Genomic DNA, 27,007 nt, shown 5'->3' with positions numbered 1-27,007 from the left:
CCCACAACTACTTCCTTTTTTTCAGAGTGCATTCCGCCTGCTTTAGAGATAAGAGCCACTACAGTCAGATACACAAGTAAAGAAAAACAATTGTAAATAAATAAAGAATCCATGGGGGTATTTACTTTATTTATTTTATTATATAGTATTATGGATCTTTTGTGGGGATGAAAGAGTTAAATAGATGCGATTGAATATAAAACGAAGATCATTAAAAAGGCAAACAGCTGGAAACAGACAATTTAATATGAATGTGTATAGAAATATACAAATTGATAAGAGAAGTAAACATCAGAATGGGCTGATAGCGTTCCATTAAGCGGTATTCTCGCGGGATTGCGCAGCTGAAACATCGCGAAGTTTCCTTCTATTTTGTATTTTGGTGGCAGGAGACAGCCAACAACCGTGGAGCCCAAGTCCAAGAAAGGTGGAGACTCCTGCTCAACTTCCTGCACCGCCATCCAGAACCCACCACCAGGACGGACGTGGGGAGGCTGCCGCTGCTGCTGCTGGGGGCGAAGGACGGATGGCTACACGGCGCATTGGACTTGTTTATCGGCAGTGAAGCGGCACAAGGAGCACTTTTATCGGGCGAGAACACCGCTCCTCCACCTGGCTGTAGCTCGCTAGCATCGAAGGCTGATTCCCAACGTTTGATAGAGCGGCGGTGCGAAGGGCAGGAATGGGTGAGTTTTCCATGATGTGGCGCTTGTGTGGTGTTTATATGTTGACCGTTCGTCTTTTTTCCGTCTCACTTTCCCAAGCGAATCGAACACACACCCGCACCAATAAGACAAATATCCGCATCTTACACTTTCCTGTCAGTTTTGACAAACAGGGAGTCAAAGTTAGCTCCCCAGTTAGCTAGTGGCTTAGCTTAGCCACCTAGCCGCCTGGTTAACTGGATATCGCCACTTCCATCCCTGGATTCGACTGATTTTCCTTACAAATGTCACCGCAGAGTGTTTCAAACTAAATCCAGCGGCTTCTCTAAAACTGCTCATAATACTGAAACAGTTCAATACAAGCATGACATCTGTATATTTACAGTGTAGTCACCTGACTGGACTCTGCTGCAAAAGTTAGGAATGTCCTCATTGTAATTACACACAATCGGGAATCTTCAGGCTTGAAGTTGTCGCCTATGTTGCTTAGTTCCTGTGTTGTCTTGGTGTGATGATGAGTATCAAAGTGTGTATGCTGTGTGTTGTGACTGACAGTGAGTCATGATTCCCACGGGCAGAGAGTCATGATGTCGATTCCTCTCTCGACACCTGGATGATTTGCGTTTAAAGCAGAACCGAGACCTAACAGGGATCAGAACTAATCGTGAAAGGAGCTGGAGCCACAGGGTGTAGACGCCAGATCTTCTTTTCTTTGGTGTTCTACCCAATAATCTTGTATTGATGCATTGAGACAGTAAGACTGCGTACTAAAAGGATAGTCTAAGTAAGTTATTTTGGTGACTTCCTCCCACAGTATGATGGTGGTCGTATCTGCTCCGCTGACAGGTGTTAAGGAAACTGATCATACTTTCAGTCCTACTGTAACCGTGTAACAGCAGACAGCGCTCAGCTCTCTGTGGTTTTTGTGCGGTCTTCTGTGCAGCAAGACTTGTTACTTGCGTACATTGCTATGTTGTGAAACTGGTTCTCTGTTCCAGCAGCATCGCTCAGCCTCCTGATGTTTGGGTTCGCACTTGACTTGACTTTAACTCGCTCACGTAGTTGACAGTTGTCATAGCTTGAAGAAGGGTTAAGTTGTGTGTTTACCCTCGGCACACTCAACACACTGCAGTGATATGCAGAGAGACTAAAGATTTGCTGTCTCTCTTGTTTCTTTCTCTTGGAATCTGTCCGTTTCAGTGTATAGCACAGAATGTACATGCTGTGTTTACCTCCACTTCCTACTGAAATGCATTGCTCTCTGCTCTGTGGTATGCTTCACCTCGGGTGCCTCAGCGGTGTGGATGTCTCAGTTGTGTTAGAACATGTCTGACCCCCTCCCCTCCCCCTGCCCTTGCCTACTGTGTTTGCTCTGCCCAGAGTGTGATTAGGCTCCATGTAGTCTGTTGAAGGTCGATCGACCCCAAAACCTGAACTGGAGTTGTTTCGTAGCAGCAAGTGTTTGGGAAACCCCGATGCTTGGATCTGAGATAGACGATGCAAATGTATCTTTCGATTGTACGAAACACAGAAGAGCCTCTAAAGCTTAGATTCAAGAGACTGTTCCAGTAGCCGGTTCCAGTTTAGGATTACAGAGAGCTGCCAGGCTGGGGCTGGACCTGTGCCAGTGTGCCTGACGAGTATTAACCTCCCCAGCCTCTGTGAATGTTTACCAGCCCGGGAATTTCCCCCCCTAATTTACACAGAAGCAGAAAGTTGCCTTGCTTGGTCAGTCATTTTTGCTTTGCTGTTAATGGGAAGTGTAGAGTAGCTTTACATACTTACCCGCAATATAACTAATATGTTTGTGTGGACTTGTTAATCCCGTTTGTGATCTAAAGCAACATTCAGGTTATGTCTCCTGCCCACATGACCTATCTGCTCTATGGGTTTCTGATTGCCTGCGGTCATTGTAATTGTTTGTTCAATGTCGTCTGCTTTTTGTTTGCTCACACTAGTTACACAATATCTATGCCCAAGTATAATAATTAAAGAAGATAGCGGTAGACAGTGTTTGAACCGGTTCATTGACCTAACTTACAGGTGTGCGGTGTGTTGCAGGGCGTTGTTAAAGAAAACACAGACACACACACTATGTGGACAGATTGTGCTGCGGGTAAATAAAGGTGAGAAGGAGAATTCAGAGCTTTTGTTTTGAATGACTCGTCCTCTCACGGTGTCACCTCATATCAACAACCGCTCAGATTAGTGGGGAGGAATGCAATTATAAGATTTCCCGTCACTGATTGTGTTTGTGTGCGTGTGTGTGACTTACTGTCGAGCACACAGAGGGACAGAGCGAAGAGAAGTCCATACTGATTTAGACAGTCTGCCTGCGTGGCCTCGAGAGTTTCCCCTCTCTCTTTCGCACTCTTCCTTCCTTCCTTCCTTCCTTCCTTTCTCCCTCCGCTCTCGACACATCTTCCTGTCTGTCACAGTCTTGTTATGTAAGGCCCCGTTATTGTAACAGACCATTTGCTGCTGGGACACATTGTGTGAGCAGGGGGAAAACAATCACCTGGAAGTTGCTTTCCCCTCACAGAACCCTGACCCAGCATACAAGACAGGAAATGCCATGAAGTGTTGCTCCGCTTCATTTTTAAGACTTAGGAGGAAACTCAAAAGCTTTTGCGATATCACTTTTTGTTTAAAAGGTTAGGAATCACGTTGCAGTTTAGATTTACAGCTCATGAAAACCCCAAACTCAGTCTCTCAGAAATGTTAATCTAGTGATAAAGTTCCATCTAGTATCCTCACAGTGTCTCACTCTAATCAGCTCATTAACTCAAATCACCTGCTGAGGTTTCCTGAGCCTTTCCATTGTCTCTCAGTCTGGTTCAGTAGAAGACACAATCATGGAGAAGAGACCAGATTCTTGTTTATTGAGCTGCACCTGTATATTTGATGGTTGATACGACCCCGATATGACATAATGAGGTCAGGCAAAGTCTTAAATATAATCTTAGATAATGTCGTTGACACAGACCCGTACATGAGTTGTTCTCTCTCGACTCACAATGCGGTAAATCGTCAATGAGGGAAGGAGAGACAGAGAGAGAGAGAGAGAAAGAAAGGCGAGTCTTGCTCTGAGTCGTGCTCCTGTTAGGAACACGACTCAGAGCAAGACTGGGCAAGGTTGAGGTATGCTGAAGAAAACGCGCACACACACACACACACATGCCTACACACTCTCAGCATCGTAACTGAGCTGCATATAGAATATAAGAGTCTAAACTTCCTCCCTTGCCTACACCAGCAGGAGTCATCTGTGATTTGAACTCTGTACGTTGCCAGGCCTCCACATTTCCCACACTGGTATGTTATAATGTCAGCATTGTGATTTTGATTCTAATGGATTGTTCTAGCGAGGATATTCACCTTTATTTTGACTTCCAAATACCTCGGATTTGATGCCTGGTTGAAACTATAGACCTCTTTACAACCTGTCTGATCATCAGGCTGTTCTGACCTTAATGGCGTACAGAGACCGTGCAATTTCCCAGTTGAGACAATTTTGTGGGACTCCTCCAGCTCCTGTAAGCCCTCAAAGACTCAGACTGGAAGGAAGGAAGGAAACCAGGAAGGAAGGTCTATCAGGTAGAGATAGGCAGCGGAGTAATCAAAGCTGAGCTTGAAATCAATCAGGTGTAATAATGTTTAATGTTTCCCCCAATAGTATTGTTTTTGTTTCATGAAAGCTTCCTCAAGAGATTAAGTGAACTTGACAGGCTGAAGTCACGCTGGGTTCTGTCTCTGCAGCCAGAACAATGAGATGATGATGATGATGATGTCATCTGCAGCTCCTGAATTCAACTCTGATCAAATGTTATGGAACACGTTTCTCTCTTGCTCTCGCTCTCTCTCGCTCTCTCTCGCTCTCTCTCTCTCACTCACACCCCCCTGACACCCCCCCCCCCCCCCCTCCCCTCTTGCAGTGTGTTCTGGCTCTACCAAATATGTGAGGAATCCTCAGGCACCACTCCCCAAGCCTAGGTGTCATGCCACACTGTTAAAGATAGAACCATTTTTTTTTTCTTTTTGTTTTCGTGCATCCCCCTCCTTCCCTCCCTCTCGCTCTCTCTCTCCCTCCCTCTCTCCCTCCCTCCATCCCCTCCCCCCTCTTGTGGTGAGATATTTCACGTCATTTCAGAGCCACCGCCGCCACAAGGAGAGGCAGTTTTCCAAACACACCGCTGTAGGCCCTGAGGTTATTAGACGGGGACGGGAGAGGATTCCAAAACACACGACACGACACCACCACTAACCTATGCAGAGGATGTTAAAACCTGAATCTCCAGTGTTGTGTCATCATCGTCCTTCCTCTCCTCTTTTCACTTACAAACCTACAGGCCTTCCTACTGAAATGTGAAGGTGACAGATGTAATTCAATTCACCGCCCGTGACGCCTTTCCCCCGATCCACACGTGTGAGACGAGTAGCGGCGCTCCAAGCCTCCTGCTGGAATTTTTGTGTTGGCCATGTGTGAATGACGAGCAGACCCGCTGACCCACATCCACACTGGCACATTAACACAGCGTGCAGCGGGGAGGATGCACGGCCCCCTCTGCTTCCTGCTCTGACGCTGAAAGAGTGTTTAGCGCACAGATAACACTGACACAGCTTGCCGGCTTACTGGATGAAGTGATTTTGCAAAAAACACTATCTGAAGGTCTTCCTGTGATTCGATGACGGCCGGTCGTATCTCTGCTCTCATTTCACTTTCATTTCTCATTCTACGCTACTCTGTGTCAGTTCAGCTACGCAGGCCAGAATCCCACTGCAGTGAAAAGGCAGGAAGCTCCTGGTGCCGCACACACACATAAACCACCTGTATGGCGCCTATTTGTTGCCGGTGTTTAGCGAGGCATTTCCTCTGTGGAACAAACCAAGAAAACGTCGTCCATCCCCACTTATCGCTCACTGCCAAAACAGTGCCCTTTGTCCCCAGCAGCAGCTTTCAGGGAAGTGATCGTCACAGTTCATCTTATAGTGACATTTAGAGACCACAGACATTTTTGTGCGTGGAATGGAGGCGTATAGAACTATTCTATGGTAGCATGATGGGAGTTTAGAGATAAAAGATGTTGTGGACCGGAGACCCTACTCCGACCCAAGACCACGGCGGTGGAAATGGAGGATTGGCTCGTCTCCACTCCTCAGGCAGGCTCTGCTGTTTTTCTCAGTCCTCAGGCAATGCGGTTGCTGCAAATCCCTGAGCTCCACATCCGCACATATGGAAGAGGAGGAAGCAAAGCGCTGCCTTAACTCAGCTGGGTGTGAGCCTGTCCCTCTTACACTCTCTTTGGGTTGCTTGTTTACTACAGCAGGCTCGTATCTCTTCCTGCGGTTACACGGACAGATGAAGATGACGTTTAAATGAGTGTCTAGGGCCTGGTCTGAGTTGTTTATTTGGGTCTAGCGTGGCGTTTCCTCTCTGCCTCTGTGTGTCTAGACTGCGTTTTTACAGTTGCTGTATTTACGCGCATGTTAAAACTTTGATTACACGCCAGTCAAGGCAAGAAATCTATTTCAAACATGGTGTAAACACTACAATTAGGTGTGCATTGTCTTAAATTGCCATGGGGCTTACTCTGACCCACATCCCGTGACTGTGAAGGGACTTGCTCAAACATGTAGATGACCTGTCAGATAGTGGGAGTAAACACTGAGGAAATGACACTCCTCTTCTCTCTCCTCGTCTTTCTCTGTCTCTGTCCATCATTCCTCCTCAGATAGTAGCTGCAGTCTTGGCCACATGACATTCCGTGTTTGTATCGCCTCAGCTCAGTCTGCCTGGGTTTACTTTTTTGTGATTTGTTGTTGTCAGGGCTTTCCCCCAGCCGTGTGTGTGTGTGTGTGTGTGTGTGTGTGTGTGTGTGTGTGTGTGTGTGTGTGTGTGTGTGTGTGTGTGTGTGTGTGTGTGTGTGTGTGTGTGTGTGTGTGTGTGTGTGTGTGTGTGTGTGTGTGTGTGTGTGTGTGTGTGTGTGTGTGTGTTCGCGTTCAGCAGTGCTCTCCCTCACAATCCAAATCTCTTCCTTGCTGAGCCTTTTTGTTATTGTTTTGTTTTAATTGTCGTTTAGTTTCGGCTCGATTGTATTTTTAATTAGTTTTTTTCTCCTTTGTTTGACTTGGCAGAGGTGTTAATTTGCTAACCTGAAGTACGGCACAAAAGAAAATATCCTCATGTTCTCTATGATATTTATAGATATGTCTCACCTCTGTCACAGTGTGAGCCGTTTGCCAGATTGTGATTGTTGTGTTGTGCGTGTGAGCCGTGTGTATGTGGGTCTTATCACAGAAACTAAACAGTGACTCAAGTGTCGCCTCTTCCCTTTTCTCAGGCTTTTGCTCAGAGATTGTAGTGTTTGTGCTTCCAAATGTAAATGAAACAAAAAGTAACGTTCTCTTATTGTCTTTCTTCCTCCTTTATGTCCTCCACCTTCTCCTCCTCGCTGTCCTGAGCAGAGGTTGTGGTGGAGTACGAGTACGAGGCTCTCCACGAGGACGAGCTAACCCTGCGGCCGGGCGACGTCATCAAGAATGTGCGACACATAGAGGAGGACGGCTGGATGGAGGGAGATCTGAACGGCAAGAGGGGCCTCTTCCCCGACAACTTTGTTAAGGTGAGAGGGGAGCAGCTCGGCCATCTGCACTTTGATGGACAGCCGTGTTGGATTTCCTGTCGATGTGATGACATGTGACACGTTTTAGGGTCATTTAAGACGATTGCTCTTCAACCACATACTGATACAAATCTATGCAATCCAATGTGACGCCCTTGCTCTGAATCCTACTTTTGTGTGGCTGATGTGTTTTTGTGGCCGTTGAATCAGAGAGGTGTCGACTCATCTCAGTGGTAATTGCGGCCGCAGTTGGTGACTCTGATAATGGCAATGTGACCGCCGCCGTGACCAAAGTGAGTTATCACGGCTACGCTGCTGCTGCACTCGTAACCAAATTGAGCGTGCACCACATCCTCTGATGCTTAAGTGCTGTTGTCTGTTGTCGTGCAATTATAGGTAATCCCACATCAGCTGTAAATGTATAATCAAGCAGGCTGCGGCTAGGAGTGTCTGCCCCGACACATGTGGTCTGATCAGGCTGTTTCCTTTAACGGTTCACGTTGGTAGGTTTGATACAGAATGTGTTGCGTCCTGTAAGCCGGAATAACATTTGAATGTAATTGTCAGGCCTGTTTATGCGATGTGATTATGTGAACGGTTGCACGCGATTCATTATGCAGCCGCAGATCAATGGATACGGCTGCTTTGTGCTTCGATCAGACTCGAGTCGAGGCCGTCTGCTCTTCTGACTCGGCGATAAACGGGAGGCTCTTAAGTGCTCGTCTGCGAAATCTGCTGTTTCACTGGAAGACATTTACACCGCTAATGCACCATGAAGTGTTGCTATAGCGCCATCGGCTGGCTTCTCTCCTGCCTGCTTTCCTTGCCTCTGGGCTATAAGAAGTGTAGTGAGATAGGTAATCTGCTAAGTGGCCTGGCCCCAGTCACTGAGCCAGGGTGGTTAATCCTGTAAGGAGCCTGCTGATTGTTTGGTCATAGCGTCCTGAACTTTGCTCCTGGTAATGTTACCGTCACCTGTTCTGTGTCATTCCTCCCTCTTCCTCATGAAAGCGGTGAAGCTGAAGGGATTGGTCATGCGACATGTCCGGGGATGAGATAGTAAGTCATTCAACATTACCACAGTTAGTCAGACTACTGCCAACGTTTTTGGATATTATTATTAGAAATGTATCTACGTCCATCTGTAGATGTTTGGGAGGGTTTTGATCTTGTGTTAGTAGTCTTCTCCCGCTTATCTTCATCGGTACAATGTCTTATCTGCATGATACAGTCAAATCAATATGGCCTTTTAAATGCAGAACACATCTCTGTTTGCGTGTCGGCTTTATTTCGTTCGTTTCGTGTCTTCGATTGGCAACTACCAGGCTGTTCATCCATGTTTGTGTGTTCAACCTTTGTTACAAGCCATGGAAGACAAATAATGTATAATTGCAACCGCAGAGGACGATCCTGTGCTATTTGACTTTGCTAAAAGGAGATGCGGTGCCAATACTCGGTGTGTTTGCGCTCAAATTAACGACCCGGGGGGGGGGGGGGGGGGGGACAGAAGGACTGCCACTGTGTGTGTGTGTGTGTGTGTGTGTGTGTGTGTGTGTGTGTGTGTGTGTGTGTGTGTGTGTGTGTGTGTGTGTGTGTGTGTGTGTGTGTGTGTGTGTGTGTGTGTGTGTGTGTGTGTGTGTGTGTGTGTGTGGGATTGGTGACGCGTGGTCACGCTTTCTCACTTCTCAGTGCTCTACACTGTGACTTTTTTTAAATTTCAGATAAACCCCTTTCTTCCAATTCTGTGAAACAGAAGTGTTAATATGCAGTGTGAAGCTGTGAAAGCAAAACTCTGACGATGTTGTATTTAAATTGATTATCGGTCGTTTACATCTAAACTAGGTCACTGGTATCTTGAAGTGCATTGTGTTCACTTATCAGGTCTGTATGTCTTTCAGTGGACGTATGTATCCACAGAATATGATCCAATAGTTGCACAGGGATCGGCTTCCTCACACCTCGACTCTAGGCAGGCCACTATCTGACATATATGATGTATATAGTGTCACACAGGTGCAGCTCAATAAACTAGTATCTGGTCTCTTCTCCATGATTGTGTCTCCTACTGAACCAGACTGAGAGACAATGGAAAGGCTCAGGAAACCTCAGCAGGTGATTTGAGTTAATGAGCTGATTAGAGTGAGACACTGTGAGGATACTAGATGGAACTTTATCACTGAGATACTGAGTTTGGGGTTCTCATGAGCTGTAAGACAGAATCATCAACATTATAACAAATAAAGGCGTGAAATATTTCCCTTTGTGTGTAATGAATCTATAATATATGAGAGTTTACCTTTTTGAATTGAATTACTGAAATAAATGCACTCTTCCACGACATTCTAATCTATTGAGCTGCACCTGTAGATTCCCCGCTAAGTCTTCAATGCTTAATATTTGCTAATCAACATTCTCTACTTCCACTCTTAATGTCAAGATTTCCCCTCCTTGTCTTTACATTGTTGTTTACATATTTCATAGTGCAACACTGCTTGTGTAACGACAAAGTTGACCTGACCTGAACACTTAACTTTTGTGTTTAGTTATATACAAATATGTTTACCGTTGCATCCCCATAACATTTTACTCTGAAGTCTTTTCTTCCATGGATTGCTGTAATATAGTAAGACTGTGAATGTTGTGAGGGCGTACATGCAGGGGTGTAAATGAGGAAATGTAGTAAAACAAGTCTCTTCCTCTTTTGCAGATGTATGTTTCACAGTTTTCGTCTTTCTTTTCCTTGTATTCTCTCCATACATACACACACACACAGCTGGACTTCCTCTACAGTGGAAATGCCGAGTCGGCATGTGAGAACCGGGAAGTCGACGATGAACTGGATCTTTGACCAGCGCGCGCGCGCACACACACACACACACACACACACACACACACACACACACACACACACACACAGACACACACACACACACACACACACACACAGTTTGTGGTCAATAACTAGTGGCCTGCGGAGTGGAGGGCAAATCCAAAGCGTTGGTTTTCATAAGGATAATCTAGTGACAGCACACGCTCAGTCTAAGCAGCCAGGCAGTGATGGAAAACTATTGGAAACTATTTAAATCTTCATATCGGCTCAATTTCTCCCTTAAGTGGATGTGGAAATGCCAAAAATATGTTTGTAATATGTGAGCCGATGCACTGATGTGTGGCTGTTTGAAACGAATGGTGTTAATCAGGCAGAAGACACACGCAGACGCTCTTGCTAATAAGAGAAATTCATTGTTGAGAAGATATGAGAAGAGAATTAGTAATACTGTTCCATCATGTGCTTCCTGGCGTTTTTACAGCCTTGCTTTGGGCTGTATTTTAACAACATATTTAAAACAATGTTGCGTGTGTGCACTTGTATCCCTCTGGTTGTGCTCGCTCCCCTGTATCCCGACGTTATTTTGTGAAGGTGTGGTGTGGACTTTGTGCTGTTGTCATGGCGTCCCCCGGGCTAAGAGAATCTGGCACTTGTGTTTCTGCACAGCCCGGTCACATGTTGGCTCCCCGGATCATTTTGAGACGGCTACATTTAGCAGCAGTGGGCCGCTCGTGGTACAATGCCACATTGATCAACCAAAGCAGGTTGCCATAGTTATGGTGTATTTTGTGAAGATAAGGAGACGCACACACACACACAACTACAGATTGTCTACAGGTTAAAGGAGGGAAGAAAAGAATGTGTGTGTGCTTTCTTCAGCACTAAACTTGGACTATGTCTCACTCAGTCTCTCTTAATTCAGTTAAATGTATAGGTATGGCCAAATCTTGCATTGCCACAACAGAACAGGTTTATTTTACGTGTGTGTTTGTAGGTTTTTGAGGGGTGCAACACAAAAGGTTTCTATAATATGACCCACAGTTTGTGTCACGTGTTCATTTAGATCTGCCTGCTTTGGAAGTTGTGCTCTCTAAGAGGATTACTTATCTGTCTGACTCTGGCCCTGAGGTGCTGCTCCTTCACCTCTGACCTTTACTTCACTGACCCCTATTCCTTCACACCGCAACGTTTCAGTCTTGTTTGTATTTCCAAGTCTCATCCGTGCACGCAGCTCGTCAACTTGACTATGATGAAGATGATTTCTGGCGACATCATCGTCAGCGTCGCTGTTAACTCTTTCACACCTTCGATGAATCCAGCAAGCGTTTTTTTGGTTGAGATGTTGTGTATTTTCATCTCTGTGGCAACAACAACAAGCCACAGCCACAATGGTTTTTGAAATTCCAAGTCTATGCAGTTTGGTGGAGTTTAGTTCGTTAAAAGAACGCGTACAGGAAGTAGTTGCAGATGTGGCGGTGGCTGTGCCAATGTGATAGTGACCCGTTGAGGAATACGCTACTTCCCTCTCACTGATGTTGCGTCTTGTCTTTTCAGGAATTAAAGAAAGACACCAAGGAGGTCAAAGAAACGAGAAATGAAACAAAAGAGGAGTCCGCCTCCCTGCCGCAGAGGAGGGAGAAGAGTGCGGGGAACGTGGCCCACCTGGTCCAGAGGATGAGCACCATCGGCATCCCAACCGGTGGCTTCCAGCCTCACACCACACCGCCCGTACCCATGAAAAGTACGCAGCTGAAGTTGTGTGTGTGTGTGCGTCATTTACTTTTTCCCCTCTCCTTCCTCTTCTGTGTGTGTGTGTGTGTGTGTGTGTGTGTGTGTGTGGGGGGGGGGGGTTCCAGGTGTGTGTATGTGTGCTTGTTGCATGCATGCATGTGTTGCATTCCTCCACCGTGCTCAGTCTTGCAAAGTTTCTGTTCCTATAATGAGGACCGTTAATCTTTCTTCTGTCTGCTTACACAATGGCGAGCTTATTGATGATTCCAACACCTTGAATGAAGCCAAATCAATCCCAGCCGGGGGAACACCAGGGCCAGATGATGCCCCCCCCCCCACCCCCCCCTACAGAATCAAGAGCATGAGCGTGTGCTAATGCTCCTTTGCTGCTTGTAGTTGTTCATGTTGCTACCATTCCTTCTGTGTACCTTCTCTGTTTAAGTCAACACCGTCTCTTCTTTGATGGAGGAATTCTCTGTGTAGTCCTGCTTGTTCAGCAAGGCGTGTCTACTGCCTGCCTGCCTGCCGAAGGAAGGAAGGATCACCTTTCTGAAAAGTCCCAGAGTTCCTTGCTTCGGTGCCCCCCCCCCCCCCCCCCCCCCCCACACCGCCCCTTTGAGGCGTTCCACAGAAGACAAACAAACACATACCTACACAGACAAGTTCTTTGAGTTTAGATAGAAGACATAACCACAGGCTGGCACACACACACACACACCTTTGCATCACACTGCGAGTCAGTGGACTAAGCAGCCGGAATCTTTGTTTGTCCTCACAGAGCCAAAGAGGCGACAGTGCAAGGTGCTGTTTGACTACGCGCCACTGAATGAAGACGAGCTGGAGCTGAAGGTGGGAGACATCGTAGACATCACAGAGGAGGTAACGTCATCACAGCCTGCTTGTTCCTTTTGGGTCAGGGAAGGGAAGGTCGAGTAATGTCAGCGAGGGTGATGTATCATGATATCAACATTAGACTGAGTTTCCAGGCTGAATGTTCTTGTCTATGTTCTCTCTGGTGTAATATTACAACGTCTACCTTTTTAATTCGTATAAGATGCAATGAATATTAACTGGTTAGTTGTGTTTGTGTGCAAGTCGAGACAAGGCAGGGTTGAGCAGCGGAGAACAATACTCAGCTTTAACTCAATTGGATTTGTTAGTTGTCGAAACTCCCTTATTGTCCAAACTGACATGTTTCATTAGTTGTCATGCATGTTGAGGTCATGGGTGTAACTTCAGGAAGGGTTTCTCTCCACACGCAGGTCGAAGAAGGCTGGTGGAACGGCACCTACAACGGCAAGTCCGGACTGTTTCCCTCCAACTTTGTGAAGGAGCTGGACGCAGCGGGAGAGGAAGTGGAATCCAACGACACAAACGCAGATGAGGCGGGTAAGAGGGCGCTGGAGCAAGGCAGCGTTTTCATCTCTAAGCGCAAAGGACGGAGCTTTATGGACACCAACGTAAAGGTCCAGAGCAGGGAGTGAGAGTCTCGCACACCATTCCCTTCTCACACTCGTCTCATTCCCATATTTATTCTATTCTAAGTTATTAAAGACCGGTTTTCCATCTTGTTGGCGGCACTGTTTGCCCATTAGCTTCATTAAGTTTGCCCATTAGCTTCATTAAACAGTTAGTGTAGTAATGGAGTTTTAGGCGTGACTGCCGCGCCGCTGAAACAAGCCTGGGCAGGAAAGCTAGCTGAGGAGTTTAGACTGCAGCTGCTTGTTATATGACCAGGGGATACACTGGCTGTCTAAACAACTGTGTGTGTGTGTGTGTGTGTGTGTGTGGGTGGCATATGGGATGGAACCTCCAGTCACATTTTTATATTTCAGTGCTATATTGCACGTAAATGTCAAGCAGTGTTAATGATAATCCAGCTCCCCTGTGTTTCATCTCTCCTGCCTCAGTGCTGCAGTAAACCTGGAGTCCTCAGGCTAATAAACTGCTCTTTGGTCTTAATGAAAGTTTTCATGCGCATATTTCTTCATTTTATACGCAAAAACTAAACTACACACACACACGATGCACGTCACATAACTAAATACAGTTGTGAGAGATTACTCTTTAAGTCGCCCTCACGCCACCTTTCTCTCTCTAGATGGAAGTGGAATGGAAAGCGCCATCCCCCCCACCTCGCCAAGCGCCTCATCCGGGAACGGAGTGATCGCCCAGCCCAAGAAGATCCGAGGCGTGGGCTTTGGAGACATCTTTCGAGAAGGGTCCGTCAAACTAAGGGCCCGAGTACCGAGCCCCGACAAGGAGGAGAAGAAGGACAAAGTGAGTGGGACTCTTCCTCTGCCTGACTCCTTTTGTACCCCCAGTAAAGTTTTGTTTCACTCTCTAAACCAAAGGTGCATCAGCAGAGGGATGTGGACTTCTTATTTGCTGTAAACACACCCGACGTCTTTGTTGTCGTCAGCACATTTCCGTAACCTACAACTCAACCTGGAAATGTAGGGGGCGGGGGTTGTAGATCCAAGCTAATGGCATGTTGATGTGAACTTTATTGACGTAAGACTTTATCAACAGGCTCACTGGTTAATTAGTTTGGCATGTAACCCCCTTTTTCCCTCCTTTCTCTTCTTCACGACAGCCCTCACACTCTCTTCCACCGATAACATGGCTTCCTTCACTCTCCTCACATGCCACCACTTCTCGCCTCGTCTCACACTCTCGTCCTCACAGCCTCGGGTGTCTTCATCTCTATCGCCAGTAGCCTACATACCCACCCTCCCCCTTTCTACAGGAGCACTGGGGGCATAAAGCAACTTTCCAGTGAATGTCAGAGGATGCTGTGACGTTTTCATTGGCCAGGTTTTTCCACATTAATGGAATGAAGCTGAAGTATTTAACCTTCGGGGGAGTTATCATACAACCTATGTCTTAATTGGACATTCTACCCATTGCCTCAGCTTTCTGGCATTCACTGCTTCCTCACAACCACAAACATACACCCAGTGTGTGTGTGTGTTAAACTGGTTACTGGTTCCTGTCACTATCTGACCAGATGACTTCCTCTTGACTTCCTCTTGCCTGCAACTTAAGCTCTCATCATCACTCAGACGTTCTTATGTAGGTCATTTCTTTAGGAGCAAAGTTTACTCCACATGCATTGTTTGTCACCGTGTGTTTACTCTCAGTGGTCTTTTGTTTCTTTTGGAATTGCCACTGTAATTCTTGCTAAACACATCATCAGAGGCATGGCTCATACTAACACACACTCTGATATAGTTCACCCCGTGCAGACGCAGGTCGTCTCATCGGGCTCCCCCACATTACGCCCGCCGCACATCCAATCATGTCCAGTAAATCATTTCCATTTGTATGGTTTGCCTTATTTTAGCCAATCCCATCATTACCATCTGCTGCAAAGCCCGTCCTTAACAACCTGACAGACAGCCAGAAGGCAGACGGAGACAACAAACCATCAAAAGGTAAAAGACAATAAAAGTATGTGAAGATATTGCTGATACTTATCAGCGTTGGACAAAAGCAGTTTCCCTATTTCAAATCAAAGGATGGCAAAAATGTCCCTTGTACTCGTATGATCATAAAGTGTCAGTCAAAGTGTCTCGACCATTAGGCAAGGTTGTAGAGTTGTGGTCGGAGGAGGAGGAGGAAATGAACCTGGAAATACATAAAACATTTAAATAGATATTAAATCGATTCGAATTGCTCTTCCAATCCACTCCATTATCTTTATTACTAACTTAAAGATGAGCATAGATTTCATTTAGGTGTGTGTTTGTGTTGTACATAGTTGTGTTATTGTGTGTGTGTGTGTGTGCGTCACAGTGAGCAGTAAATAGCTGTACGTGTAGGTGTTTTGGATCCCTTTGTGTGTTGCATGCACACCGCTACGTGCGGCGCTCCAACCAAGTCCCAATGTTTGTCGTTCCTCAGCTAAAGAATACTGCAAGGTCACGTTTGCTTTCGAGGGCACAAAGGAGGACGAGCTGAGCCTAAAGGACGGCGAGATCATCCACGTGCTGACCAAGGTAAGCCGCCGCCGCTCTGCACACACACAAACAAATCGTACTCAAACACAACCGTACTATTTTGGTAACGACACACGCGGGGTAACTGAGGTTTGCTCGGTTTTGACTGCAGCAGTGAACACAGCCGTTAAATGCAAAGTTAGGCTCTCAAAGGTCGTGACTTCTGCTGTTACTGGCTGAGGGTAGAGCCACTTAGTATCGTTTCATTCAGAAGCAAATCTGGCCGGAAGTTGACTGTCCCCCAAGGTCCCAGCAGGCACATTTGTATTTTAGGGAACTTCCACTCTGGACTTTCCTCCTCGTAGAGGCGTTTACAAGTTAAGTAAGATTAGAGATGTGTGTTGCTGTGTAAGCAGCAGCCAGAGAGGCGGGACTTCAGTTTTTCTACGATTCTCTGCAGCTTTTTCTTGTCTGTTCGATGAGTCTGACTCTGGGCTACAGTGTTGCATAATCACGACTCCTTCAGGGCCTCTGCCAAGAATGTTTTTAGAAAGCTGCTGCCATCTAGTGGAGACTAAGGGGAAGCAGCTTAAGTTATTTATGTTTGCTGGTTACTTCCTCTAAATCTCCGTGCTATAAAAACACAGCTATAATAATAATACACTCATTATTCAGTTCAATGGAAAGGATTGCGGAGGTTGGTGCTACATTATATCCTTCCTCTGTTGGATCTGTAACAGGACACAGGCGAGCCCGGCTGGTGGCGAGGGGAGGTTGGCGGCAGGGAAGGCGTCTTCCCCGACAATTTTGTATCCATGATTACTGAAGCGGAGAAAGAGGTGAGAACAGATTCTACAAACGTTTACTAATTAATTGTTTTGTTCCTACATAAGCTACACATTTGCTTAACCATCCACTTAAAAAGGGTTGAGACAGGATTTCAGTGTGACCTGGCAAAGTCTTGATTGAAAACATCCTAAAAGTCATTGAATGCTGACTGTGGAATAAGTAAATGAAAGAAGTATTGCAGGGAATCATAGCACCAAATACCAAATCCTCATTATTCACTCATTCATGTGGCTCGAGTTTGATTGTTATGCCGAGCTCTGGACAATCAGCTAGATGATGAAGAGCGACCGTTAACCTGTTCTCAAGGCTCATCTGAGGGACATAATGATGAGAGAGAGAGAGGGATGATGTTTTTCATATCCGTCATTTGTATTCTGTATTCTTTCATGTAGCAGTCTTCAACATCAAGAGGCTCTGTGAAGCTTTCGCCCAAGCAGGAGGCAGAAGAGGTGAGCCGTCAGCCATTAGTGCCGCCTGTGATGGTGTGAACGCTGATGTACGATGTTCTGGTCACACAATGTTGAGGCTGTATTGTTGTGTAGCTGCTGCTATCAATAATTCACCCTTTTCTCTTTCATGCACACACACACACACACACACACACACACACACACACACACACACACACACACACACACACACACACACACACACACACACACACACACACACACACACACACACACACACACACACACCGTGGCAGTCCTTCTGTCTTTTCCCTTATCTCCGTCTCCCTCATGTCTTCACCAGATGGAGAGGAAATGGCTTCTCCTTTAATCTGGGTCTCTGTGTTCTAAGCGTGGAACACCACTTCATGTGTAGCTGCACATTTGAAAGGACAAGCTGTATATTCCAGCAGACATGTCAGGGTGATGTGCCCGACCCAATGGGCTTTATATAATGTGGCTGTATCATGAGTGGCTTTCTTTATGAAATGGCTCTTAGCAATCAAGCTGATTACGTCGCCCACAGGGTCTCCAAGGTAAAAGGACGACGATGTCCCTGTCAGTGAATGTAAAAGAACATTGCGCTCTTCAAACTACTTGCACAATTAGCCGTAAGATGTTGCTTAGTGAAAGGATAGAGCCCTTAAATAGACACGGGCAGACGTGGACGAGCTAATGAGCGCTGATGATCAATGATCTCCTCTCTCTCTCTCCCTCTGCCTCCTCAGAAACCAAAGAAGCCTCCTCCTCCATCAAAAAGCATAGGTAAGTAACTTCTCTTCAACCTGCTCTGCGCCTCGACTGGCCCACTGTGCCGTGTGTCTGCATCCACCTCATTAAAGCCTGGGTGAGGCCGGCGGTTGTTAAGTGTGAAAGGGGAACTCGGGATAGCTTCCAAATGAAGGTTTGCAGCTGTTAGAGGAAACCACTGTGCTGATGCCACACAATTCTCCTTTGGGTGACATTGTTTTGAAAAAAAAAACTGACGACAACAAATATCTACAGTTTGCAACGAGCAAACTTGCAGCATTTTCTCCCGTCTGCACAGGAAGTGGTGCTGAAGTCATCATCACATCCTCCCCCTCAATGTTTCCAGTTTCCAGTATGTGTATTTGTTCACTTCTGTGTCTATCGCTCAAGATATCCGTCTGTCTTCCTGTCTGCGCGTCCTCATTTCTGGTTCTGCTGTCAATGTGTGTGTCTGCAGAGTGCAAAGCGCGTTTCTTTGTGCCAACGCTCAGAAAACGTCTCGGTCCATACAGGTCAGCTAGAGAAGGTTTGTGATAAATCCCTCTGACTGTGGGCCATGTTTCGCTTTTCAGCTCTGAAGCCAGAAGTCCCCAGCGCTGACAAGAAGCCTCATCCCATCAGGCCAGACGACAAAGGTAGGACTCTCACGCCTCCGTCTCAAATCCATGCTTCCACTTAATTTCTCCTTTCCCGCGTATGTTTATCCAACGATCATCCCGTTCCCTTTTCATGGATCTCTCTCTACCTCCTTCAGTGTCTCCTGTCATGTGGAGCAGCCAGCAGCCATTACAGCTCTGCACTTGTAGAGCACAGATGTCTTGTCACAGGGCTCTAAGAATATAAGCTTCCCCCTTTTTTCTTATTCCTTTATTGTAGGCGAGTTGTGTTTGCCAGTCGCAGTGACATCATAGAGGTGCGTTTCCCCCTTTGGCAGTGGTTTAGTCTTGTGTGATCAACATAAGCCTGAGGCGACTGGATTTGTCTGGATTTGTAAAGATCACGAGCTCTGAAATTGGATGATATGCGCAGTGAGATAAGGGGATGATGTCACCAGTGATGAGCACCAAGTCAATTTTAGTTTTGTCTCGTCTATTCTCTGCTCAATTCACAAATAAAGCAGTGCAGCTCCTCTGCCAGTGCCTGCGGGGCCCCGGTCCTTAGGGTGGCTGCTGGCAGATCGCTGCTTCAACCTTTACTGCCACGTTCACACCCATCAAGCTCAATGTGACTCTAAGCACAAATTCACATGTTCACACTTGAAATGTCTGCATATTTCTCTCTCGTGACCTCTGACCACCTCCTTCTGTATGCTGCTCCTTCCATTAATATTTTGTGTCATCACATCAAGTTGGTTGGTTCCATTTTCCCGTCCCACTCTGTTGCGTTTCTCTCCGTCTCTCTCTCTGCTTCACTCTCACTCTGCATCCTTTGTTTGACGTCGTAGTGGACAAACCCATGCCAGAGCCCAAGCCTTCTAAGCCCGTCGCACCTTTGGTTCCACCCAAGAAGCCTGTCCCCCCTCCTGGAAAAAGCAGAGCGGGCCACATCCCGCCGAAGAGGCCGGACAAACCGCTGGGCCCCTCGCCAAACCTGAGGTGAGTTTGACTCTGGATTCTGTGTCTTTACATGACCAACAACATCATTCATTCATGAAGCTTGTTGGTCCATTTGTCGATTTAGCCACAAGTACACTCAGACTATTTCAAGGCAGAAGCACACATTTTGGATCCTGCTTACATGTTAAAGGTAAACATCACCCGCAAAGGAAGGAAGTATCTCACAGAACTGCTTCTTCCCCTTCCTGTCTTATCTGCAGACACAATGGAGAGCTGCCTTCTTTGCGACCAAAGTCTGACTTTGAGCCGACGTTGCCCACCAAACCCAAAACCCTGTCTGGGGATTGGGGGGATAAATCTCCAGACCCAGGTACGTGCCCCCCCTCATAAATGGGACCTTGTCTTTTGCTCTCTCAACGTGTTGACATTGACCTTGGCGTCACTCACAATAACAAAGTCAACCTGTCCAACTTTTATGTAAGAGTAAAAGTGAGGGCTGAAGGTGAAACCAAGTCGGTGCGTCACAATAGAGAGACTACTGTGTGCTGAGGGCTGCTGTGTGAGCCGTTAAGTGACGAGTAGAGTTTGTTTGTGCGAGACGGCGTGTGTGTGAGAGTGCTGCTAAAGCCGCACTGCATACCACACGCCGCTTTGTCACGCACTGCCATGGAACACGAAAATGCAATCTGTGCAATTTGTGCGACCCACTGCTGCAAGCCGGTGTTGAGGTGCAAAGTGCTGTTACGCAACAGTCTGCGAAGATCCTCAAGAGTTGCGTAATAATAATGGGAATACCGTATTTGTACAGCATACACACATCTTCACTCTGACCTTCAAAGACAGAAGTCATTTTTAATCTTCTCTTTCTCCTCCTCTCTCTCTCTCATCCACAGCAGACCTGATGAGTTTCGACGAGTTGTCATCTAACTCAGAGAAACTCTCGCACCTCACGGCCAACAGACCAAAGATGCCTGGACGGAGGTTGCCTGCGCACTTTGGAGGACACTCGGTAAGGAAACGAGGACGCTTCCCCCACGCGCTCGTATGCGTGCGGGTAGCTTGCAGCAGCACACTGAGGGCTCGGGTCTCTGCCCTGTGTCGTTGTGAGAAATCCTTATTGCTTGGCTCTAGCTAGCACTCTGCTGCACACATCATCCATTGTCCTGATTTGCAGGCGAATGAGTCATTGTGAAACACACACACACACACACACACACACACACACACACACACACACACACACACACACACACACACACACACACACACGTCACTGCAGAGAAGCCTTGATGAGACTTCTGTCCTTTGTTGAACTCTATTGTAGATGAGATTAACTCACCACGATGAGCGTCCTTGACAAAGTTAAGGAGTAGGAGATATTAGAATCGTTTTGTCTTATTCCAGCTACTAAGATTTTATTTTTTGTGCCTAATGTTTAGCCCACAAAGGAAGTCAACGTGGAGATGTCCTTCAAGATCAACGAGGACGATGGAGCCAAACCAAAGTTGACAGAAACGCGAAAGGTAACCCGGAGCGCCATCAGTCACCGTTGTCACCACAAGGTTTCAGCTTGTTCCTATATTTAGCCTGCAACGTGTGAACACTGTTATGTGTCCCTTATGTGTTTCTGAAGTGTTGACCTTCCCTTCCCTATTGAACCATTGCTGTGCTTTATTGACAGCTAGAAATGAAAGGAGGAAAACAGTCAGTGTTTACTTGTTCACCTCAAATTGCACAGCTTATGTTGGGCAAACTGAGGCCCGGTAACAACCACTGATCCTGGAGACACACAGAGAGAGAGGAAGTGAGAGAGAGGGAGGGAGAGAGAGAGAAAGAAAGAAAGAGAGAGAGAGAGAGAGAGAGAGAGAGGTTGATTCCTCTGGCTCAGTACTTCAGTGATTTCAATAATAATAATAAATAAGCAAAGAAACAGATCCTTGTAGAAAGCGTCAGCACACGCACACACGGACGCACGCACACACACACACACACACACACACACACAGACAAATATGTGTAACCACAGCCCTGAGAGTTAAGCTTGCCTTCCAGCTTTCATAAACCACCGGCTCAGAACAGGATGTGAACAGTATGTGGGCTCTGAAATGAGATTCTAATCCAATTTTGTAACATCTTCACTGGTGAAGATGAAGGAAGAGAGAGGATCAGAAGGAGGGGGGGCGGGGCTGCAGGAGAGGTTATAGCCAAATATCCATCACATGCTATACTCAAGACACAGCATACACTAAAATCAAACATGCAGTAATGTGTGTGGCGTGACGCAGCATGTTTGACAGAACTAACCGTGTCAAAGAAGAGTCAACACTCTGTGCTCCACATTCTGCTGACTCATACGTCTTTTGTTTGTTTGTTTTTGCCTCTTTGCGTCTCCTCAGCTCTCCGCAAGCTTCAGCTCTCAATCGACGCCGTTCCTCCGGCCCCACCCTGCCGTCACCGCCGCCGACACCAAGCACAGCCCCGCCGCTCCGACCCCCATCTCCAGCACGGACAGCACCCACGGGGGCAGCAAGGCCCGGCTGGAGCCTGGAGAGCCCAGCTCCCAGCTGGAGGAGCTGAGAAGCCAGATGAAGGAGCTTCTGATGTCTGTGGAGCTGCTCAAGGCCCAACAAACGTAATGGGATTTAAATAGAGACCCAGGATGAGTTTTGGCGTTTGGGGTGCGCTCGGGGGAACGGAAACGGGGAAAGGGTCACGCTGGGATTTGAGCCGATGAAAGTGCTTTGGCTGCTTCATGATGATACCTATCTGCTGAAGACCGACTTAGATAAGTTCATCTGGACGTAGAAAGGAAAGAAAGATTGAAGTGCCAGTTTGGGAATGAACATTATGAAATGGATCAAATGTTTATACAACACATTAACTTAGTTCTTATCCAAGCATTTCTATTCTTTTTGAAAAAATCCTCATTATCGTCTCATGATTTATGTTAACTTTCACCTGCAGGTTTGTTGTGATTTATAGAATGTTCTCTCTTGTTGTATTGTGTGTCCAACTGCGTTCCTACACATGAGTCTGACCATGAAGAGCTCTTATATATATATATACTGAGTAATCAATAATATCACTGCACTAAATAGTGTGTGTGTGTGTGTATGTTTCTAGAAAAGAGATGGCAGAGCTACGAGGGGATCTGGATGAGGAAAGGCTAAAGCGAGTCGCCCTGCAGGTAACATTGATCCGCACAGTTACACACGCTGGGCTGTCGTCATTTAATCTTGTGGGAGTGTAGTCATGTATTGACGGATGTTAACACATCAACACAAACACGCAGAACCCACATTGGCTCTCGCACACAGAGAAGGAAAGCAGACGGCAAAGGTAATAAGTATTTCAACTCGGGAGTGAATTGCTGTGGCGAGCAATTTCTGAATCCCACCTCTCCAGGCTTCTCCGGCGAAATGGCACCTGGAGCCGCCCGGCCCGCGGCAGCGTGACGCCAACAAAACACGCAGCGCAGGAGCGGGGAGCGTAAACCGAGCCTCCTGCCGAGAGCGGGCCCTACGCGGCACGTGACTGCTTATTTGCTCGCCCCCCCCCCTGCTGTTAATGTCAAATTACAGAGGCGGAAAGAGACGGCGAGCTGAGAACACGAAAGGGAAATATTAATGACGGTCGAGGGGTGAGCCGACGTGTCTTCCTCTGTCGCAGCAGGAGAGGCCAATTAGCCCAACAGACATTTTTAAGGCAGATGTGCAGATTTCCAGATGGATCCACAATCCTGCAGCAGTGGCCCCCCTACCAGCCCGCCGCACTCACAACACGGATCAAAGCTTTCCGTGTTGATCAATCACCCTGATGTCAACACTCAGGTTCCCCAGCGTTTGGCCTCATTCCTTGTTGTCCGCCGGAACATCGATACAATCCTCCTAATCCCTCTAAGCCCCGATGATGCCGCCTCCAGGTTGGCGCTCAGCAGATGAGCCGTGCCCGATGTCTGCCTGACGTGTGGCCGCCGCGCTCACACAGTCACAGCCGCCAGCTCTCCCGGGCTCCGGGCCAGTTTAACGGGATGAGCGGCTTTGAGAAATTCTGGAACCACCCACGACGCTCTGAGTGATTAAATCTACAGCGCCGGTGTTAAATCTTCTGGTGTGTCGTAACCACGGCATCAGAAAGATCATAGAGCGACTGATCTCTTGTGATGAAAACATGTTTTAACCTCCCGGCTGTCTCTGTGTGTCTTTGCCCTCGCAGATGGAGATAGAGAAACTAAAGAGGGCCGTCCACTCCACGTGAAGCCTGCGGGGCCCCCCGGCATCACGGAGCCTCGGGTTCAGCCGCTAGCTCTGTCGGCCCACCGGAGTGTGTGTAGGGGAGTTGGGGCGGGGGGGGCGACGGCCACAGCCAGGTGGACGCAGGGCGAGCAGATGAACGCCTCTGGCACAATCCTTACACAGTGATCTATACAGAGAAACTATTCCCATATTTGTAAAAAAAAAACAACTAAAAAAATAACAAGAAAGAAAAATTTACATTTTGCACATATTTTTTTCAAGCTAGATGTAATTAAATTACAGATGTATATGTTTCTCTTCTTCTTCTTCTTCTTCTTCTTTTGCCAACACATCAAATTGAGGCCTTACTTTCAAACTACTGCGGGGGGCTTCAGTCTCCGGTCTCCCCCTTCACTCCCACGCCCCCGACCCCCACCCCTACTCCTGAGGGACGAGGTTGACTCTCAATACTACTGACTGTATAAAGCAGCGAGGGGGAGACCACGCGCTTCTTTTCTATACATTTCTCCTTCTTTTGTCTTTTGTTTTTTTACGGGGTGCGAGTAGTCAATTTTAAAATGTAAAGATTTCACTTAACACCTTTAGATAATCACAACAAGTTGTACGACGCGACTTAATCTTCGCCCGTCGTCTCTGTTGATCCCCGAACTCCTTCTGCTTGGGTTCTCTTTGTCTCTTTTATACGAGGGGGTGTCGCCCCCTACTGTGCCTGTTTAAAACTCAACCTTATTAAGTGTTTATAATGGGAGCAAACATTTATCACGATGGTGTCTGGAAATTTGAAGCATTATATGATATATCTATATTTTTAAAGTCTACTGACATTCCTGTAAGTCAAAGTCTATATAGAGGGCCTCCTGTATGCTGGTGTCTTTGTGTTTATGTTTCTCCCCTTCTTATTTTTGTGAAATTGTTCACCCCGCTGAGAATGTTTAGAAAGATAAAAGGACCCGCATGCAAAAAAAAACAACTTCATTAACACGAGGAGAGCGTGTATCCTCTGCATTCCTATCATCGGTGAGGTCGTGGACCGTAGTCCCTCTCCCCGCGTGTTACAATCCATTCTACCTCTTCTTCTTCTTCTTCTTCGCCGTCGTCCCGTCACTCCCCGTAATGTAAAGGTTAATCGCATAGCAGTGAGGAAAGCGAGGAGTTTTCCGTGTCATCTCTCCGTCCCGCCTGGCAATCCTCCTTTCCTCTCTCTCTCCCCCCGCGCTCTGTGAAGCTTAACTGGAATCACACAGTAGAGAGCAGCAAAGATCAAAAGAGACACACACACACACACACACACACACACACACACACACACACACACACACACACACACACACACACACACACACACACACACACACACACACACACACACACACACACACACACACACACACACACACACACACACACACACACACACACACACACACACACCCCCCTTCTAACGTTGTGTTGGAGGCAGGATGGAGAGAGGAAGGCTGTGTGTGATTCACTGCACGTTTCTGCTTTGTTTCTCCGGAGTGTTTTCAGCTTCCAGATTGCCTTCAGCCGTTTCTTACTCTGCACTTCCGGACACTAATTGTGTTCTAACTCCTCCCCCCCCCCACCACCCCAGGAAACTTGTCTGTGTGTAATAGTATTTCCGCCTGTCTTGGCACGGTTGCTAACAGAAGGCCAACCGGACAGATGCTGCGGTGCCTTGTTGCTAAGGCACCGGCCCGGAACTGAGAATGTACGGTTTTAGCAAAGTGCTGCGTTTATATAGTAAGCTGGTGAACGGGTGCAGTGCCTAGTAATCAAGCAGCAGCAGCAGCATCCCTGTTACACACACACACATATACACACCCAACCCACGCTGCATATGATCGACGTGTGTGTGTGTCGACTTTGATGATTTTAGAAAGGAGATGCAGCTCCTGATCGGCCTTACGTTAGCGGTTGTGATGATATGCAATGGCGCTGTGTGTGTGTGTGTGTGTGTCTTTCCCTTACACACAGCATGTAGACGGCATCGGTGCAGGTAGAGGTCAGGGTTCAAATATTTATACCAGGATTTGTCTTACGCGTCGGGGTTTAGCGATACATATCACTATACATATCTCACAAAATGTCTTAAAGAAAGTGTTACTGTACTTCAAAACCTTTATCAATCTCAGGCTTCATTCACGTGTGTGTGTGTGTGTGTGTGTGTGTGTGTGTGTGTGTGTGTGTGTGTGTGTGTGTGTGTGTGTGTGTGTGTGTGTGTGTGTGTGTGTGTGTGTGTGTGTGTGTGTGTGTGTGTGTGTGTGTGTGTGTGTGTGTGTGTGTGTGTGTGTGTGTGTGTAACCTTTGTGCGTTTGCTTTCAGCAAGTCGCGCAAAGTCTGTCAGTGAGTGTTGACGACGGCAGATTGTGGATTCTGTCCTGAACGCTTTGCTCAAGGTGACGTGAGACCGCTGGGCTCTTTGTGTTTATAAATGCCTGACGTGAGAGAATAAGAATTCATTTCCACCTCTTTGTTTTGCACAAAGCTCCTTAACGATGTAATAATCACACAAATGGGGGGGGGGGAAGCGGGACCGGAGGTTTCAAGTGAGACCTCACAATGTAAAGTATCTATAAATTTAGCTCAACATTCCACCGTTTGACACAGAGATGAGAAGAAATCTGCACATTTATAACATTTTTAAGTGATTTTGTTTACATAAGCTGTATCCCTTGCATGAGCTGAGATTCCTCTTTCCAAAAAATGAATAAATATCTTAAGTTACTGTCACAGATTGATCGACTGGTTTCTTTCCCCCGTGTGTCATTTTGAAGTTTTTGTTTTGGTATTCCAGTCAAACACGCGACGGTGCAAACTGTTGCTGTGGAAACGTTGTGCGTTCCGAGAAAAATTGAGTGAAATTATTGACTGTTGGGAGAAGAGAGGAGGTGTGTGTGAGTGACGGCAGGAGGCCTGGACTCCACTGCTCCGCCTGTTATTGAATGGCGAAGTCTGTTTATCAAAATACAATCGCAAACATAGGAATATAAATGATTAAATTTGAATTTAAATTTAAATCCAGCCACATAGTCGCTCTGCTTCAATCAGTGTTTCTCTCTTATTGCTCTGCTTGTATCTTGATGGATCTGCCTGGAAACACATATTGCCTGTTTTTTCTCAAGTATTTTTATGCATTTATTATTTTTCTTTGCTACATTTAAACTCTCCATCTGCACGTACCATCCAATCACCCCGACACATGACAGCAGGCAATAACTGATGAGGAGGAGGAAGAGGGGAAACGGGTGGTAAAGCGTCTCCTGGATGGCTCTCCCAACTGTAACGGTGTTTACAAATGACCGGGAGATGCGGGAAATTCACAAAGGAACAGACGAC

General features: G+C 46.8%; 1 protein-coding gene across 3 annotated transcripts; it reads left to right on the top strand.

The window, feature by feature from the left end:
* The first annotated feature begins 368 nt into the window (after positions 1–368).
* cd2ap (CD2-associated protein) lies at positions 369–26,401 on the top strand. Of its 3 annotated transcripts, none has more exons than XM_076170835.1 (19): positions 369–686; positions 7,131–7,288; positions 11,673–11,859; positions 12,628–12,728; positions 13,112–13,238; positions 13,951–14,129; positions 15,196–15,286; positions 15,756–15,850; positions 16,531–16,629; positions 17,032–17,088; positions 17,817–17,853; positions 18,411–18,473; positions 19,283–19,433; positions 19,655–19,764; positions 20,291–20,403; positions 20,834–20,917; positions 21,791–22,026; positions 22,518–22,581; positions 23,610–26,401. In XM_076170835.1, exons 1-19 carry the CDS (start codon positions 683–685, stop codon positions 23,649–23,651), a joined length of 1,998 nt encoding a protein of 665 aa, XP_076026950.1. In that variant the 5' UTR covers positions 369–682; the 3' UTR covers positions 23,652–26,401. The 3 variants fall into 3 exon arrangements, with proteins under 3 accessions (XP_076026950.1, XP_076026949.1, XP_076026951.1); XM_076170834.1 differs by having other exon boundaries at positions 20,288–20,403; XM_076170836.1 differs by lacking the exon at positions 17,032–17,088 and having other exon boundaries at positions 370–686; positions 20,288–20,403.
* Positions 26,402–27,007: the final 606 nt, after the last annotated feature.

This window comes from Genypterus blacodes, unplaced genomic scaffold (assembly GCF_046128005.1).
Source record: "Genypterus blacodes isolate CSIRO-AG114 ecotype Tasmania unplaced genomic scaffold, CSIRO-AGI_Gbla_v1 ptg000233l_1, whole genome shotgun sequence".
Classification (NCBI taxonomy): Eukaryota; Metazoa; Chordata; class Actinopteri; order Ophidiiformes; family Ophidiidae; genus Genypterus; species Genypterus blacodes.
This window is presented reverse-complemented; position numbering and strand designations above follow the sequence as displayed.